This window comes from Bidens hawaiensis, unplaced genomic scaffold (assembly GCF_021521415.1).
Source record: "Bidens hawaiensis isolate Kalapana, Puna unplaced genomic scaffold, B.hawaiensis_p1.1 tig00017684_1, whole genome shotgun sequence".
Lineage (NCBI taxonomy): Eukaryota > Viridiplantae > Streptophyta > Magnoliopsida > Asterales > Asteraceae > Bidens > Bidens hawaiensis.
In genome coordinates this window covers 123,778-136,406 of record NW_027492672.1, presented here as the reverse complement: position 1 = coordinate 136,406, position 12,629 = coordinate 123,778, and the positions used below count along the sequence as shown (strand labels likewise).

At 39.7% G+C, this 12,629-nt stretch overlaps 3 protein-coding genes across 4 annotated transcripts in view; 2 read left to right on the top strand and 1 right to left on the bottom strand.

Annotated features, from left to right (window-relative positions):
- The window catches only part of LOC143554464 (uncharacterized), a 27,408-nt gene extending 16,032 nt beyond the window's left edge, over positions 1-11,376 (bottom strand). Inside the window, exon 1 of the mRNA XM_077044209.1 lies at positions 11,159-11,376. The gene's annotated coding sequence lies outside the window, so the exon portion shown is untranslated. The remainder of the gene's footprint in view (positions 1-11,158) is intronic.
- LOC143554465 (ras-related protein RABB1c-like) overlaps positions 1-12,629 on the top strand; it is a 102,761-nt gene that overhangs the window by 28,180 nt on the left and 61,952 nt on the right. The window lies entirely within an intron of this gene.
- Positions 10,806-12,629, top strand: LOC143554463 (uncharacterized protein At4g26485-like). 2 transcript variants are annotated; one of them, XM_077044208.1, is made up of 4 exons: positions 10,806-11,251; positions 11,373-11,577; positions 12,042-12,321; positions 12,355-12,629. In XM_077044208.1, exons 1-4 carry the CDS (start codon positions 11,095-11,097, stop codon positions 12,436-12,438), a joined length of 726 nt encoding a protein of 241 aa, XP_076900323.1. In that variant the 5' UTR covers positions 10,806-11,094; the 3' UTR covers positions 12,439-12,629. The 2 variants fall into 2 exon arrangements, with proteins under 2 accessions (XP_076900323.1, XP_076900322.1); XM_077044207.1 differs by having other exon boundaries at positions 12,042-12,629.

Here is a 12,629-nt window from a genome sequence, read left to right as displayed (position 1 = left end):
GCTTGCGCGCGAGTGGCGTCTTATGAGCTTTGAGAATAATAATTGAGCTGGCGCGTGAGGCGACTTACGAGCTGTGAATAATAAAAGCCTGCGCGTGAGGCGACTTACGGGCTGCAAGAATAATAACAGCTTGCGCGTGAGGCGTCTTACGAGCTGTGTGAATAATAAAGCCTGCGCGTGAGGCGACTTACGGGCTGTAAGAATAATAACGGCTTGCGCGCGAGGCGTCTTATGAGCTGTGTGAATAATAAAGCCTGCGCGTGAGGCGACTTACGGGCTGTAAGAATAATAACAGCTTGTGCGCGAGGCGTCTTATGAGCTGTGTGAATAATAAAGCCTGCGCGTGAGGCGACTTACGGGCTGTAAGAATATAACAGCTTGCGCGCGAGGCGTCTTATGAGCTGTGTGAAAGTAATAAAGCCTGCGCGCGAGAGGCGTCTTATGAGCTTTGAGAATAATAATTGAGCTGGCGCGTGAGGCGACTTACGAGCTGTGTGAATAATAAAGCCTGCGCGTGAGGCGACTTACGGGCTGTAAGAATATAACAGCTTGCGCGCGAGGCGTCTTATGAGCCGTGTGAAAGTAATAAAGCCTGCGCGCGAGAGGCGTCTTATGAGCTTTGAGAATAATAATTGAGCTGGCGCGTGAGGCGACTTACGAGCTGTGTGAATAATAAAGCCTGCGCGTGAGGCGACTTACGGGCTGTAAGAATAATAACAGCTTGCGCGCGAGGCGTCTTATGAGCTGTGTGAATAATAAAGCCTGCGCGTGAGGCGACTTACGGGCTGTAAGAATAATAACAGCTTGCGCGCGAGGCGTCTTATGAGCTGTGTGAATAATAAAGCCTGCGCGTGAGGCGACTTACGGGCTGTAAGAATATAACAGCTTGCGCGCGAGGCGTATTATGAGCTGTAATAATAGTGGAGCTTGCGCGTGAGGCGGCTTACGAGCTACTTTATGTCACGCGCCACGTGCAGATGTTGCATGCGCGTGCGCGTAGACTTTGGTTTTGTGTTATGCGCCACGCGCAGATGTTGCGTGCGCGTGCGTGTAGACTGTGACATGTGTGAGCATGTGATGCGTAAGCATGTGTAATATGCGTGAGCATATGTGATGCGTGAGCATATGGTATGAGGATTCCCAACCCCTAAGTTTGGCGCGTAGCCATATGGGATATTATGAGGATTCCCAACCTTGAAGTTTGGCGCGTAGTCATATGGGATATTATGAGGATTCCCATCCTTGGCGCGTAGCCATATGGGATATTATGAGGATTCCCAACCTTGGCGCGTAGCCATATGGGATATTATGAGGATTCCCAACCTTGAAGTTTGGCGCGTAGCCATATGGGATATTATGAGGATTCCCAACCTTGAAGTTTGGTGCGTAGCCATATGGGATATTTGGAGGATTCCCAACCTTGCAGTTTGGCGCGTAGCCATATGGGATATTAGGAGGATTCCCAACCTTGCAGTTTGGCGCGTAGCCATATGGGATATTAGGAGGATTCCCAACCTTGAAGTTTGGCGCGTAGCCATATGGGATATTAGGAGGATTCCCAACCTTGGCGCGTAGCCATATGGGATATTAGGAGGATTCCCAACCTTGAAGTTTGGCGCGTAGCCATATGGGATATTAGGAGGATTCCCAACCTTGAAGTTTGGCGCGTAGCCATATGGGATATTAGGAGGATTCCCAACCTTGAAGTTTGGCGCGTAGCCTGATGCGCGCATGCACGGCGATAGAGTGGTGACTCGTGAGTGCGCGTGCATGGCGGAGGTTTCTTGCGCAAAACCCAGATGGTGGTTTCCGCGGCGGCACATGCACGGCTGCGGAGTGAGAACCCACGGGCGTGCGTACATGGCGGCGGGAGTCTGGTAATTTCTGGATCTGCAATTTTAGAGTCAGATCTGCAACTTTAGACCTAAAATCCAGGTCTGTAATCTAGACCTAGATCTGTAAATCAGATCTGGACAGATCTGAAGCCCGGAGCAGATTTAAAACCATCACAGATTCGGAGATCTGATCATTCGAATCAGGCCGTTTCTTCTTGCCCAGATCTGGAAGCCTCTTTTTAGATCTATGGATCTTTTTGAGCTTTAATAGAACAAGCTTTGAAGCCTTTTTCTGTAAACTTCCAGATCTGTGTTTTTCTTGGGAGAGATCTGACAGCCGAGATGAAGATCGTAGGGCAGTTCGTTGCCGTCCCACGGATGGCGCCAATGTCGAAGCACGAAATGAATCTTACCTGATCCATGACGATGTTTCCACGGATTTTCGAGATGAACGAACCACGTCTTGATCTTTTTCTTCAGCGGCTGCGCCTGGTGACCTGCAATGTTGAGACCTGCAATGGTTTCGGGGGTGTGGAGGTGACTGCTAAGATATCCTGAGGATCTCTTGTTCACAGACACAAAAAGTGGTGGTGGCTCTTATTGAGCATGACCTTTGATAAGGAGGTGGAGACCTCCTTATATAGAGTCTCATGGCCACCATCATGGTACCCTAATGGGCCTAGCCCAGTTAGGGTTACCTCCACAAAACCCCCTCAGCCCAATAACGTTGTATTAGTCCATGTAATAAAATAAGCCAAACATAATAGATTTAGGGTCGCAGAACCGGGTTTTAGTACCATACCCCTACAAGACCGTTTTGAATTAACTCTAACTTAGCCTACAATGTAAATAAACTACTAAAATAAACTCACCAAATATTAGACTATACCATAAACAAAAAAACAATACTAAAAATAATAAAACTAAAAATCAAGCCTTACATAGCAAACTTAGTGAAAAGCATGTTGCATAACCATAATCAGATCTTCGGCTATCACTATCAATGCATTTATGCCCATGGTAGATGTGACACACCTTGACAACGACAAGTTCGTACCTAGTATATATATCAGTTGATGGTTGGGTATTTTGTATATATATTAGTGTATTAATTATGTAGTTTTATTGAGTATACTGTTAGAACTTTGGTACTTCATACATGTAATAATTCGGGTTTTCCATTTTTTTATTTGTAACCGTTACCCGACCTATTTACGGGTCCGGGCTTCATCGTTAATAAAAATCCCACATTTATCGAGTTTTAATTATTATTTTTTATTATATTGTTATAATCCATATTACAAATGGACATCCATCACCAAAACCCAACCCATATTCAACTTATCAACCCTCAATCAATCAATTGAATATCAAAATCCGTTTGTAATCAAGATTTAAGTTGGAAAATCGTTTAATTATGCTAGGCGCGGCGGCCTCACTGTCATTGTAATTACGTTAATTACACCCAAATTAACTCGTTATTCCTTTATTAAACCAGCCGACACCCATTAACAGCTATGACCGCGTAAACGTTGGTTTTATTGCAATTAAATTCATAGATACCTTCCTTATAAGATGACCGATAATACCCCTATAAATAATTGGATTAATTTGATCTGTAATTGCTCATTCATCGCGTTTCATCGGCCGACCCTGTTCAATCTCTTTCTCCTTCTTCTGTTCGTCGTTTGAGGTAATTGAAAATATGGTTTGGATCGCGTTTATGCATAGATCAAAAGCCCCATACTAGTTTTGATCAATTGAACGCCGATTGTTTGATTTCAAATCCTAGGGTTCTTGCCCAATTCTGGGCAGGACCTGCTTCTATTTTTATTTAAATGAACTGATTTCTGTTACAAATGGCTGGGCAGCCCAGCTGGTTAATGTGTGTGAGCGTGGGGGCGGAGGTCGCAGGTTCGATCCTCCTGTTCCACGTTTTCTTTTGGAATAAAACCATTTTCTTTGTTTTTCTTTTGATAAGTAATTAATAACTAATACTATTATTAATAATAATGTTTAAACAAGTTTGATTCACTAAAATCCGACTTCTTAATAATTGTTTTCACTATATACATATATTTTTCTAAGACTCATTTTCATATACACACATATATATAGATATATATATATAAAGATACTTAAAAAAAACTAACGTTAATAAATACGTATATATACCAAGTAATTTTGGCTATAAAACTAAAAGAAACATCTTATTAAGTATATTTTCATAAATCAAATAATAGTTAATAATAAGCCCTTATAATATAATTATAATATTAAATGATTGTTGTTTAACTCGTATCGTAATTTAGATCCTCATTTCAAGTATCTTCTTTCACTCTCTTAGGCATTAACGTTCGCGTGTGATTCGTTTCCTCATTCTCGCTATCGCAACCATCCTTGTTCATCTTTGAGGTGAGAACCACATTCCCCATTTTTACTCGTTTTCATACTGTTTTGGGGACATATGGGTAACTTATTATATTTTCACACTTTATCTATACACAAAACTGCAATTTTTGTCTTATGTGTTAACTAATCTCATGCCATACTTGCTATATGTTTATGTGTTCAATGTGAACCGCATTCGGAGAGGTCCAACATAATCTCAGAAAATAGTATGATCATACGCTCGTCGATTTAGCTTTGTGCTTTTCGACATCTCATTTTATTTGCTCATTGGTTGATTTGTTAATCTCATTTGACGGGTTGCAGCTACGTATTTTATTATATATGTATAACTGAACTGGTGTGTTGCTCACTCAACCTCGTGTTGACAAACTATATTATTTTCAACGCATATGCAGGTCATCGTTTGGAAGTGTATGGACTTAGAAGACTTGTATAAGGACTATGCTAGAAGATTTTGTTTTGAGACTTTAAATGTTCATTTGAATTATTTGATGATTTGTTTATTTTGAATTTCTTTTTTTAATGAATAATGGTGTTACTTGAATTAAATAAATAGATATTTAAATTTATAATTGTGCTTGATAGTAACCTTGCGAGCTGTGACAATCAGTCCACGCCCCGCATTTCCGCCGTAGGTTGGGGTGTGACAGATTGGTATCAGAGCCGAAGGTTTAAGATAGGTCGTTAGAGATTGCCTTAGACACATGTTTAAGAGCCCTATACGTGCTTATCTGCTTACCTTACGTGTTCTATTTGATTGTTACTGCCTTCCCTTAGTTGATAAGTTTTCTTATTATATTATTGTCATGCACACATGCCTGCTCCGAGGCTATGCCTCAAAACTTTAAATTTTTATTTAAAATTTAAAATCAATATTAGATTGCTTTTTAATTGCGGGAAATTCCTTAAGAATTCCCACATGTTGTTTTCACTCGTTCTCCTTAGGGCTAGGTTATATGGCATGTCCGTATCATAAGAAAAATGGAGAGAAACTGTGAGTTGCGCATTGACAAAACGGTTCCAAGAACCAAAGGTAAGACGCTAATCCTTACCTGGGTGATAACCTGACCACAGTACTCAACCCTATGGACCCGAGCGAGACCCATGAATGCCATATGACTGACACCCTAAGCTGTCAACCGTAACCACACTAGTGGTTGCACTCATATATGCATTTTTTTAAACCGAATTCACGGTGAATTCGTGGCTTAAATTCGGTAACCTTCCGATTATGGTTTTTACGTTATTTCAAGTGGTTAGTCGGGAATCCCGACTATCCATCTGTTAACTTGTTTCGTATTTTTGTCGGATACTCCGACTACCCATATTTTGTTTCGATAGTTCGTTATTTAGTTTGGTCGGCTAAAGACGCTTACCGGGCCAAAAAACTATATTGCATTGATAATTCGTTAATTAGTTGGGACAACCAAATTGCCATGTAACGCTCATGGGTTGTCCAACTCACATGTGTTTTTGTTAATTATTGTTGGGCCATTCAAATTGCCATGGAAAGCTCATGGGAGGCCAACGTCCCTAGATGCATTTCGTTATATTTTTTGTGTGAAACTAACCAAACAAAAACTTAATATTTTCAACTAACTTCGTTTCCTCACAAATATTTACACATATGATCCCCCAACTCATAAACCTTTACTCTTATTTTTCCGTAGAATGTCGCCACTCAGAAATCACCGTCGTCATCAACGTTCATCTGGCTCACATGACCACCGTATGGCTGCCTGTATCGCCAAAGAAAATTGTTGCGATCCCTAGGATAAGGACCCAAATTCAAAACGTCAGTGCATGCAACTTCTCCCACTAATACCTCTGCTAGTGACTACAAACCATCTACCTCCACTCATCCTCACAACAAGAAACGTAAAAACCTTGCTACAACAAGTCCTACTCACCCGCAAGTCTTCTCAAACAAGAAACCTTACCTCGGTCCTTTTCCATTATGTTCGATTTGTAACCATCATCACTCGGTTAAATCCCTATGCCGTCGCTCCACCCAATGTAACTGTTATGGCCATCGTGTTAACACATGCCATATCCCGCCTACTGCACAAGTTGTCCCGCAACAACCTACCCCTCTTGCTCAACCCGGTATTCCTAACATATGTGGTTGCTACCATTGTGGAAACCCAAATCACCTTCGTAATGCGTGCCCTCAACTTACCCAAGCTCATCAAGCCCAATCTACGACTACACCATACTACTTGACCCATGCTTACCAGGCTCAAACCCATCATCCTCATGTCCCTCAAACTCCTCCCATCAATCAAGGTCAAGCTTACTTAACCCAACACTACCAAACCTCGCAATCACAAGCTCAAGTTTACTAGACATATTTTCACTAAACAACTCTCTTGCAAACCCTTCAAGCTCCAGTTTTTCCAAGCAATGCCGAATCAACCTATCTCAAGTGCTCCTACTCCTGCAACTCCCCATAGTGCCTCAAGACACGTCAATTAATCTACTCAAAAACTCGAAGCTTTTTTTTGTTTTCCTCACTTATCTTAATTTTCCTCGTCTTTTATTAATTACGTTTTGTAACGCCTCTTTATGGCATTGGATTATATCCCATTTGGACTATTTATCTTCTATCTAATAAATAAAGTTTCTTTGGATTAAATAGATTGTTTATTGAAGCCAACTTATATCTTATTTCTTTGCCTCCATTAAACTTAACTATTTATAAACTACCCCTTCTTAAATTTTTAAATACTTATATCCTTGCGGTGTCTTAGACATTTCTTTATTTAAATCCACTACAACCTTTGAAATTGATTTATGCATTGATGATTTTCTAGTGTTATGAATTTAAAACTCCTTAAAATTTTTTGTTTCCTCAAAGTCATGTTTTTAATCAAACGCTTTGTAAATCCACACGATGGGACGAATCATGTGGACCATCCGACGACGAAAATAATTATGGTTCGGAACATAATTATAGATGTGCTCGCATGGAAAGCATGATGCGTAAGATTGTGTGTCATAATAGATAATTAAAGGTAGTTGAGATAACGGTACAAATGTAGAAATGATAAGGACATGGTGGATACGCCGCTGGTACATCCTATATATAAATGTCCTTATCGGATTTTCATTTGGAGCGTTAGTTTGACTATCCAAAGTTTTGTATTATGATTTAAACCATATTTAAAAATTTTCTTTTATTAAAATTTTACGATGTTGTTATAGTATTTCTTAATTTCAAGTTATCATCAACTCCGAGTTAGTGATGATGACATCCCCAAGACGGCCTTTCGTACTCGTTATGGTCATTACGAGTTCCGTGTTATGCCTTTTGGGTTGACAAACGCACCCACGGTGTTTATGGACCTCATGAACCATGTTTGTAAACCTTATTTGGACAAGTTCGTTATTGTTTTCATCGATGACATTTTGATCTATTCGAAATCCGAAAGCGACCACAAGAATCATCTCCATACCATTTTTGATCTGCTTCGAATGGAGCAATTGTATGCTAAGTTTTCTAAGTACGAGTTTTGGTTGAAAGAAGTTCAGTTTTAGGGCCACATTGTTAACGAAAAGGGTATTCATGTTGATTCTGCAAAGATCGAAGCTGTTAAGAATTGGAAGCCGCCTACGACACCCACCGAAGTGCGTTCTTTTCTCGGTTTGGCGGGTTATTACCGTCGTTTCATTCATAACTTTTCCAAGATCGCATTGCCCCTCACCGCTTTAACACACAAAGGTGCAACCTTTGTGTGGGGGTCAAAGCAAGAAGCCTTTGAAGCTCTTAAGGACATGCTTTGCAATGCTCCTATTCTTGCTCTTCGGGAAGGAAATGAAGATTTTATCGTTTTCTGCGACGCTTCTAACCAAGGTCTTGGTTGCGTTCTTATGCAACGAGGCAAGGTTATCGCTTACGCTTCGAGAAAACTCAAGGTTCACGAGAAAAATTATACGACGCATGATCTCGAACTTGGTGCTGTCGTATTTGCCTTGAAGATTTGGAGACATTACCTCTATGGTACGAAGTGTGTGGTGTTTACCGATCACAAGAGTCTCCAGCACATTTTTTGACCAAAAAGAACTCAATATGAGACAACGTCGATGGGCCGAGTTGCTTAGCGACTACGAATGCGAAATTCGCTATCATCCTGGAAAGGCGAATGTCGTGGCCGACGCTCTCAGTCGTAAGGAGCCATTCAAATCGATACTTCTTACTTGTGTTCTTGTTCAAAATGATCTCGAAAAGCGTGTTCTCGATGCTCAACACGAATCCGTCACCGAAGGCAATATGTATGACGAGATGTCGTGTGGTGCTGAAACCCAACTTGAAACTAAACCCAATGGTCTGTTGTAATTTCTTAACCGTTTGTGGATCCCCAATCGTGACGATCTTCGAACATTTATTATGGACGAAGCTCACAAGTCACGATATTACGTACATCCCGGTGCGGATAAGATGTACGCTGACCTTCGTTATGTCTATTGGTGGCCTGGTATGAAGAAAGGTATCGCTTTGTATGTTTCTAAATGCCTCACTTGTTCCAAAGTGAAAGCCGAGCATCATCGACCTTTTGGTTTACTCGAGCAACCTCCCGTCCCCGAGTGGAAATGGGAAGGTATTGCCATGGACTTTATCACTAAGCTTCCTTCTACCCGCAAGCAACATGATAGTATTTGGGTAATCGTTGATCGTCTGACCAAGTCTGCTCATTTCATTCCCATCAAAGAGACTTATTTTGTTGACCAATTAGCGCGTATCTACATTGAGAAGATTGTTTGTCATCATGGAATTCCGTTATCCATTATATCTGATCGTGATGGTTGTTTTACTTCTCGTTTTTGGAAGTCGCTTCAATCCGCTTTGGGTACTCGATTGGATCTTAGTACTGCTTATCACCCGCAATCTAACGGTAAATCCGAGCGAATAATCCAAACCTTAGAAGATATGCTCCGTTCCTGTGTCCTCGATTTTGGAGGAAATTGGGATATTCATCTACCGCTTATCGAGTTCTCTTATAATAATAGTTTTCACTCTAGTATTGGTATGGCACCTTTTAAAGCGCTCTATGGTCGTAAATGTCGATCTCCGATCTGTTGGAACGAAGTTGGTGAATCTCAAATCACTGGTCCTGAACTAGTCCAAGAAACAACTGATCGTATTGCTCAAATCCGTCAAAATCTCCTTGCTGCTCGTTGTTGTCAGAAGAGTTATGCTGATAAGAGACGCAAACCCCTTGAGTTCAGTGTTGGTGATTTTTCCTTGCTCAAAGCTTCTCCTTGGAAGGGAGTTGTTCGTTTTGGCAAAAAGGGAAAACTAGCTCCTCGTTTCGTTGGTCCTTTTGAAATTATTGATAGAGTTGGTCCTGCTGCGTATCGTCTCAAACTCCCTGTTGAACTCTCTAATATTCACCCGGTGTTTCATGTTTCTAACCTCAAGAAGTGTCTTGCCGAGGGTAATATCCACATCCCTCTCGATGAAGTTAGTATCGATGAGACTATGCATTTCGTTGAGCAACCCGTTGAGATTATGGATCATATGGATAAAGTTACTAAGCGAAGCCGCATTCCTTTGGTTAAAGTTCGTTGGAATTCTAAGCAAGGCGCCGAGTTTACGTGGGAACGTGAGGACCAGATGAAACTCAAGTATCCTCATCTTTTCGTTGCTGATTCTCTAATTTCAGGACGAAATTCCCAAAGGTAGGGGATACTGTAACAATTAGGGTTTTCCATTTTTTTATTTGTAACCGTTACCCGACCCATTTACGGGTCCGGGCTTCATCGTTAATAAAAATCCCACATTTATCGAGTTTTAATTATTATTTTTTATTATATTGTTATAATCCATATTACAAATGGATATCCATCACCAAAACCCGACCCATATTCAACTTATCAACCCTCAATCAATCAATTGAATGTCCAAATCCGTTTGTAATCAAGATTTAAGTTGGAAAATCGTTTAATTATGCTAGGCGCGGCGGCCTCACTGTCATTGTAATTACGTTAATTACACCCAAATTAACTCGTTATTCCTTTATTAAACCAGCCGACACCCATTAACAGCTATGACCGCGTAAACGTTGGTTTTATTGCAATTAAATTCATAGATACCTTCCTTGTAAGATGATCGACAATACCCCTATAAATAATTGGATTAATTTGATCTGTAATTGCTCATTCATCGCGTTTCATCGGCCGACCCTGTTCAAACTCTTTCTCCTTCTTCTGTTCGTCGTTTGAGGTAATTGAAAATATGGTTTGGATCGTGTTTATGCATAGATCAAAAGCCCTATACTAGTTTTGATCAATTGAACGCGGATTGTTTGATTTCAAACCCTAGGGTTCTTGCCCAATTCTGGGCAGGACCTGCTTCTATTATTACTCTACAGTTTTGAACTAGAATTAACGTAGTTCAAAAACTAAAATTACTCTTGTGTGAGCATAATTAGCTTAGTCATTTGTACGTTTGTCACGTTAAGAGTCGTTTGTATTTGATCCAATCACTAGTTTTTTTAAAGCATAGGTTAAATTTTCTGTATTTGAATAAAAAGTGTGTTGAGCCATGTTTTTAGGCTCAAGTCTGTTTTGCTCATTTGCTTTCTCTGCTAACCGATTGAACCCAGGCTTCATATTTGTACTTAATAAACAATTTAAACACCAAGGGAGTAAGGGTGGTTTACATACTAATGTAAATTAGTTAATTCTAATTGATACCATTGTCGAATAAGGTTTGGTATTTAATTTAATATAATATCACTAACTCAAGCACATAAGTCGAATGTCATGACGTGTTAGAATTAAAGAATTTCCAAGAATTACCACTTCCCAATTATTGTGTGTTTTAGTGCACACGTTTAAGCGAAACATGAACAGATCGAAAGGAAAAGAGAGACAAATTCATGGTTACAAGAGTTCTCAAAAGATCTTACTTGTGGGCGAGGGCGATTTCTCATTTTCTGCTTGTTTGGCCCGAGCCTTTCACACTGCTGAAAACATCGTTGCTACTACCTATCTCAAAAGAAGTAAGCTTACTTAACTTCAAAATTGATTTATTTAATCTTAATAACAAGCATTACTAAGTAGTCGTTTATGTCATTAATGATGCTTTTAATTATAATCTCATATCATACAAATTTGTTACAGAGTCGTTGCTCAAGAAACATTGCACAAGCATACCGCACCTTGAGGAGCTGGAAAACTTAGGTTGCTTATTGTTTTACAAGATTAATGTCCACAATATGCACACTCATCCCACTTTAAAGAACATGAAGTTCGACATCATCATCTTCAACTTCCCACATGCTTGTCACTTTCCTCATTTATGTGAACGTGATCCCGAATTAATCGAGTAAGATCATGCACTACAACAAAAATAAAATATAAAAAGCGAGTAGATAACACGGACGGTCCCTGTGGTTTGGTCCAAATTTTGGAATTCGTTCATGAAGTTTCAAAGTTATGGATTTTGTCCCTACCAACATTTTGCTGGTCCATAAACTTAACAGAGTTAAGTTTTTCTGTCAAACCAAGTAAAGTTACCATTTTACCCTTCTTAAAAATAACATTCATCGGATTTATATATATATATATATATATATAATAATAATAATAACTATTATTATCATATAAAAAGAGGTTGGACTACCTGGATTCAGATTATTTATTTTTATTTTTTGTAGAAATAAGGGTAAAATGGTAAAGTTACATGGGTTTAAGAGAAAAACTTAACCCTGCTAAGTTTTGGACCAAACTACACGGATCATTTAGTCTATAATGCCTAATGAATTATAAGTATGTATGTGTGACATGCAGGATGCATAAGGGGTTGGTAGAAGCTTACTTTAAAAGTGCTAGCAAGATGTTGAGTAAAAGGGGTGAGGTGCATATGACACATAGAGAAGGCACTCCATATAACAGGTGGAATGTTGTTTTGTTGGCTGCTAAAGCTGGTCTTACTTTGAAGGAGAGAGTAGATTTTGACAAAAGTGATTATCCCGGTTATCATAACAAAAGAGGAGGGGATATCAATACCAACAAGGTTTTTCCTATAAAATGTGCTTCTACTTTTAAGTTCGCTCCTCATGTACTGAAGGTGGTTCGTCATGGTTATGATGATGTTTCTAAGAAAGATGAAGTTCGTGCATTGTTGATGAATGATCAAGATCTGTATGATCATGTGCTCGAGATGCTGGAGATCTTCAAGATGTAAGTTTCTGGTAAATACAATATGTGAATGGAGTGACTTAAGAGAGATTAAGGGATTACATATTATGTTATGACTTTGAATATGTTGCTAAGGTCTTTAGGAATATTGCTATCTAGTGTTAACCTTGACAATAACATGTATTTTGGAGTCTTAGATGATATTTTGGAGTTTATGGGAAGGAATTTCTGGGTAAC

Excerpts from the sequence above, each read along its gene's own strand:
- LOC143554463 (XM_077044207.1), top strand. The coding sequence starts at position 11,095 with ATGAACAGATCGAAAGGAAAAGAGAGACAAATTCATGGTTACAAGAGT. Across the intron at positions 11,252-11,372 it reads TACTACCTATCTCAAAAGAA|AGTCGTTGCTCAAGAAACAT; the intron begins GTAAGCTTACTT and ends AATTTGTTACAG. Across the intron at positions 11,578-12,041 it reads CGTGATCCCGAATTAATCGA|GATGCATAAGGGGTTGGTAG; the intron begins GTAAGATCATGC and ends TGTGACATGCAG.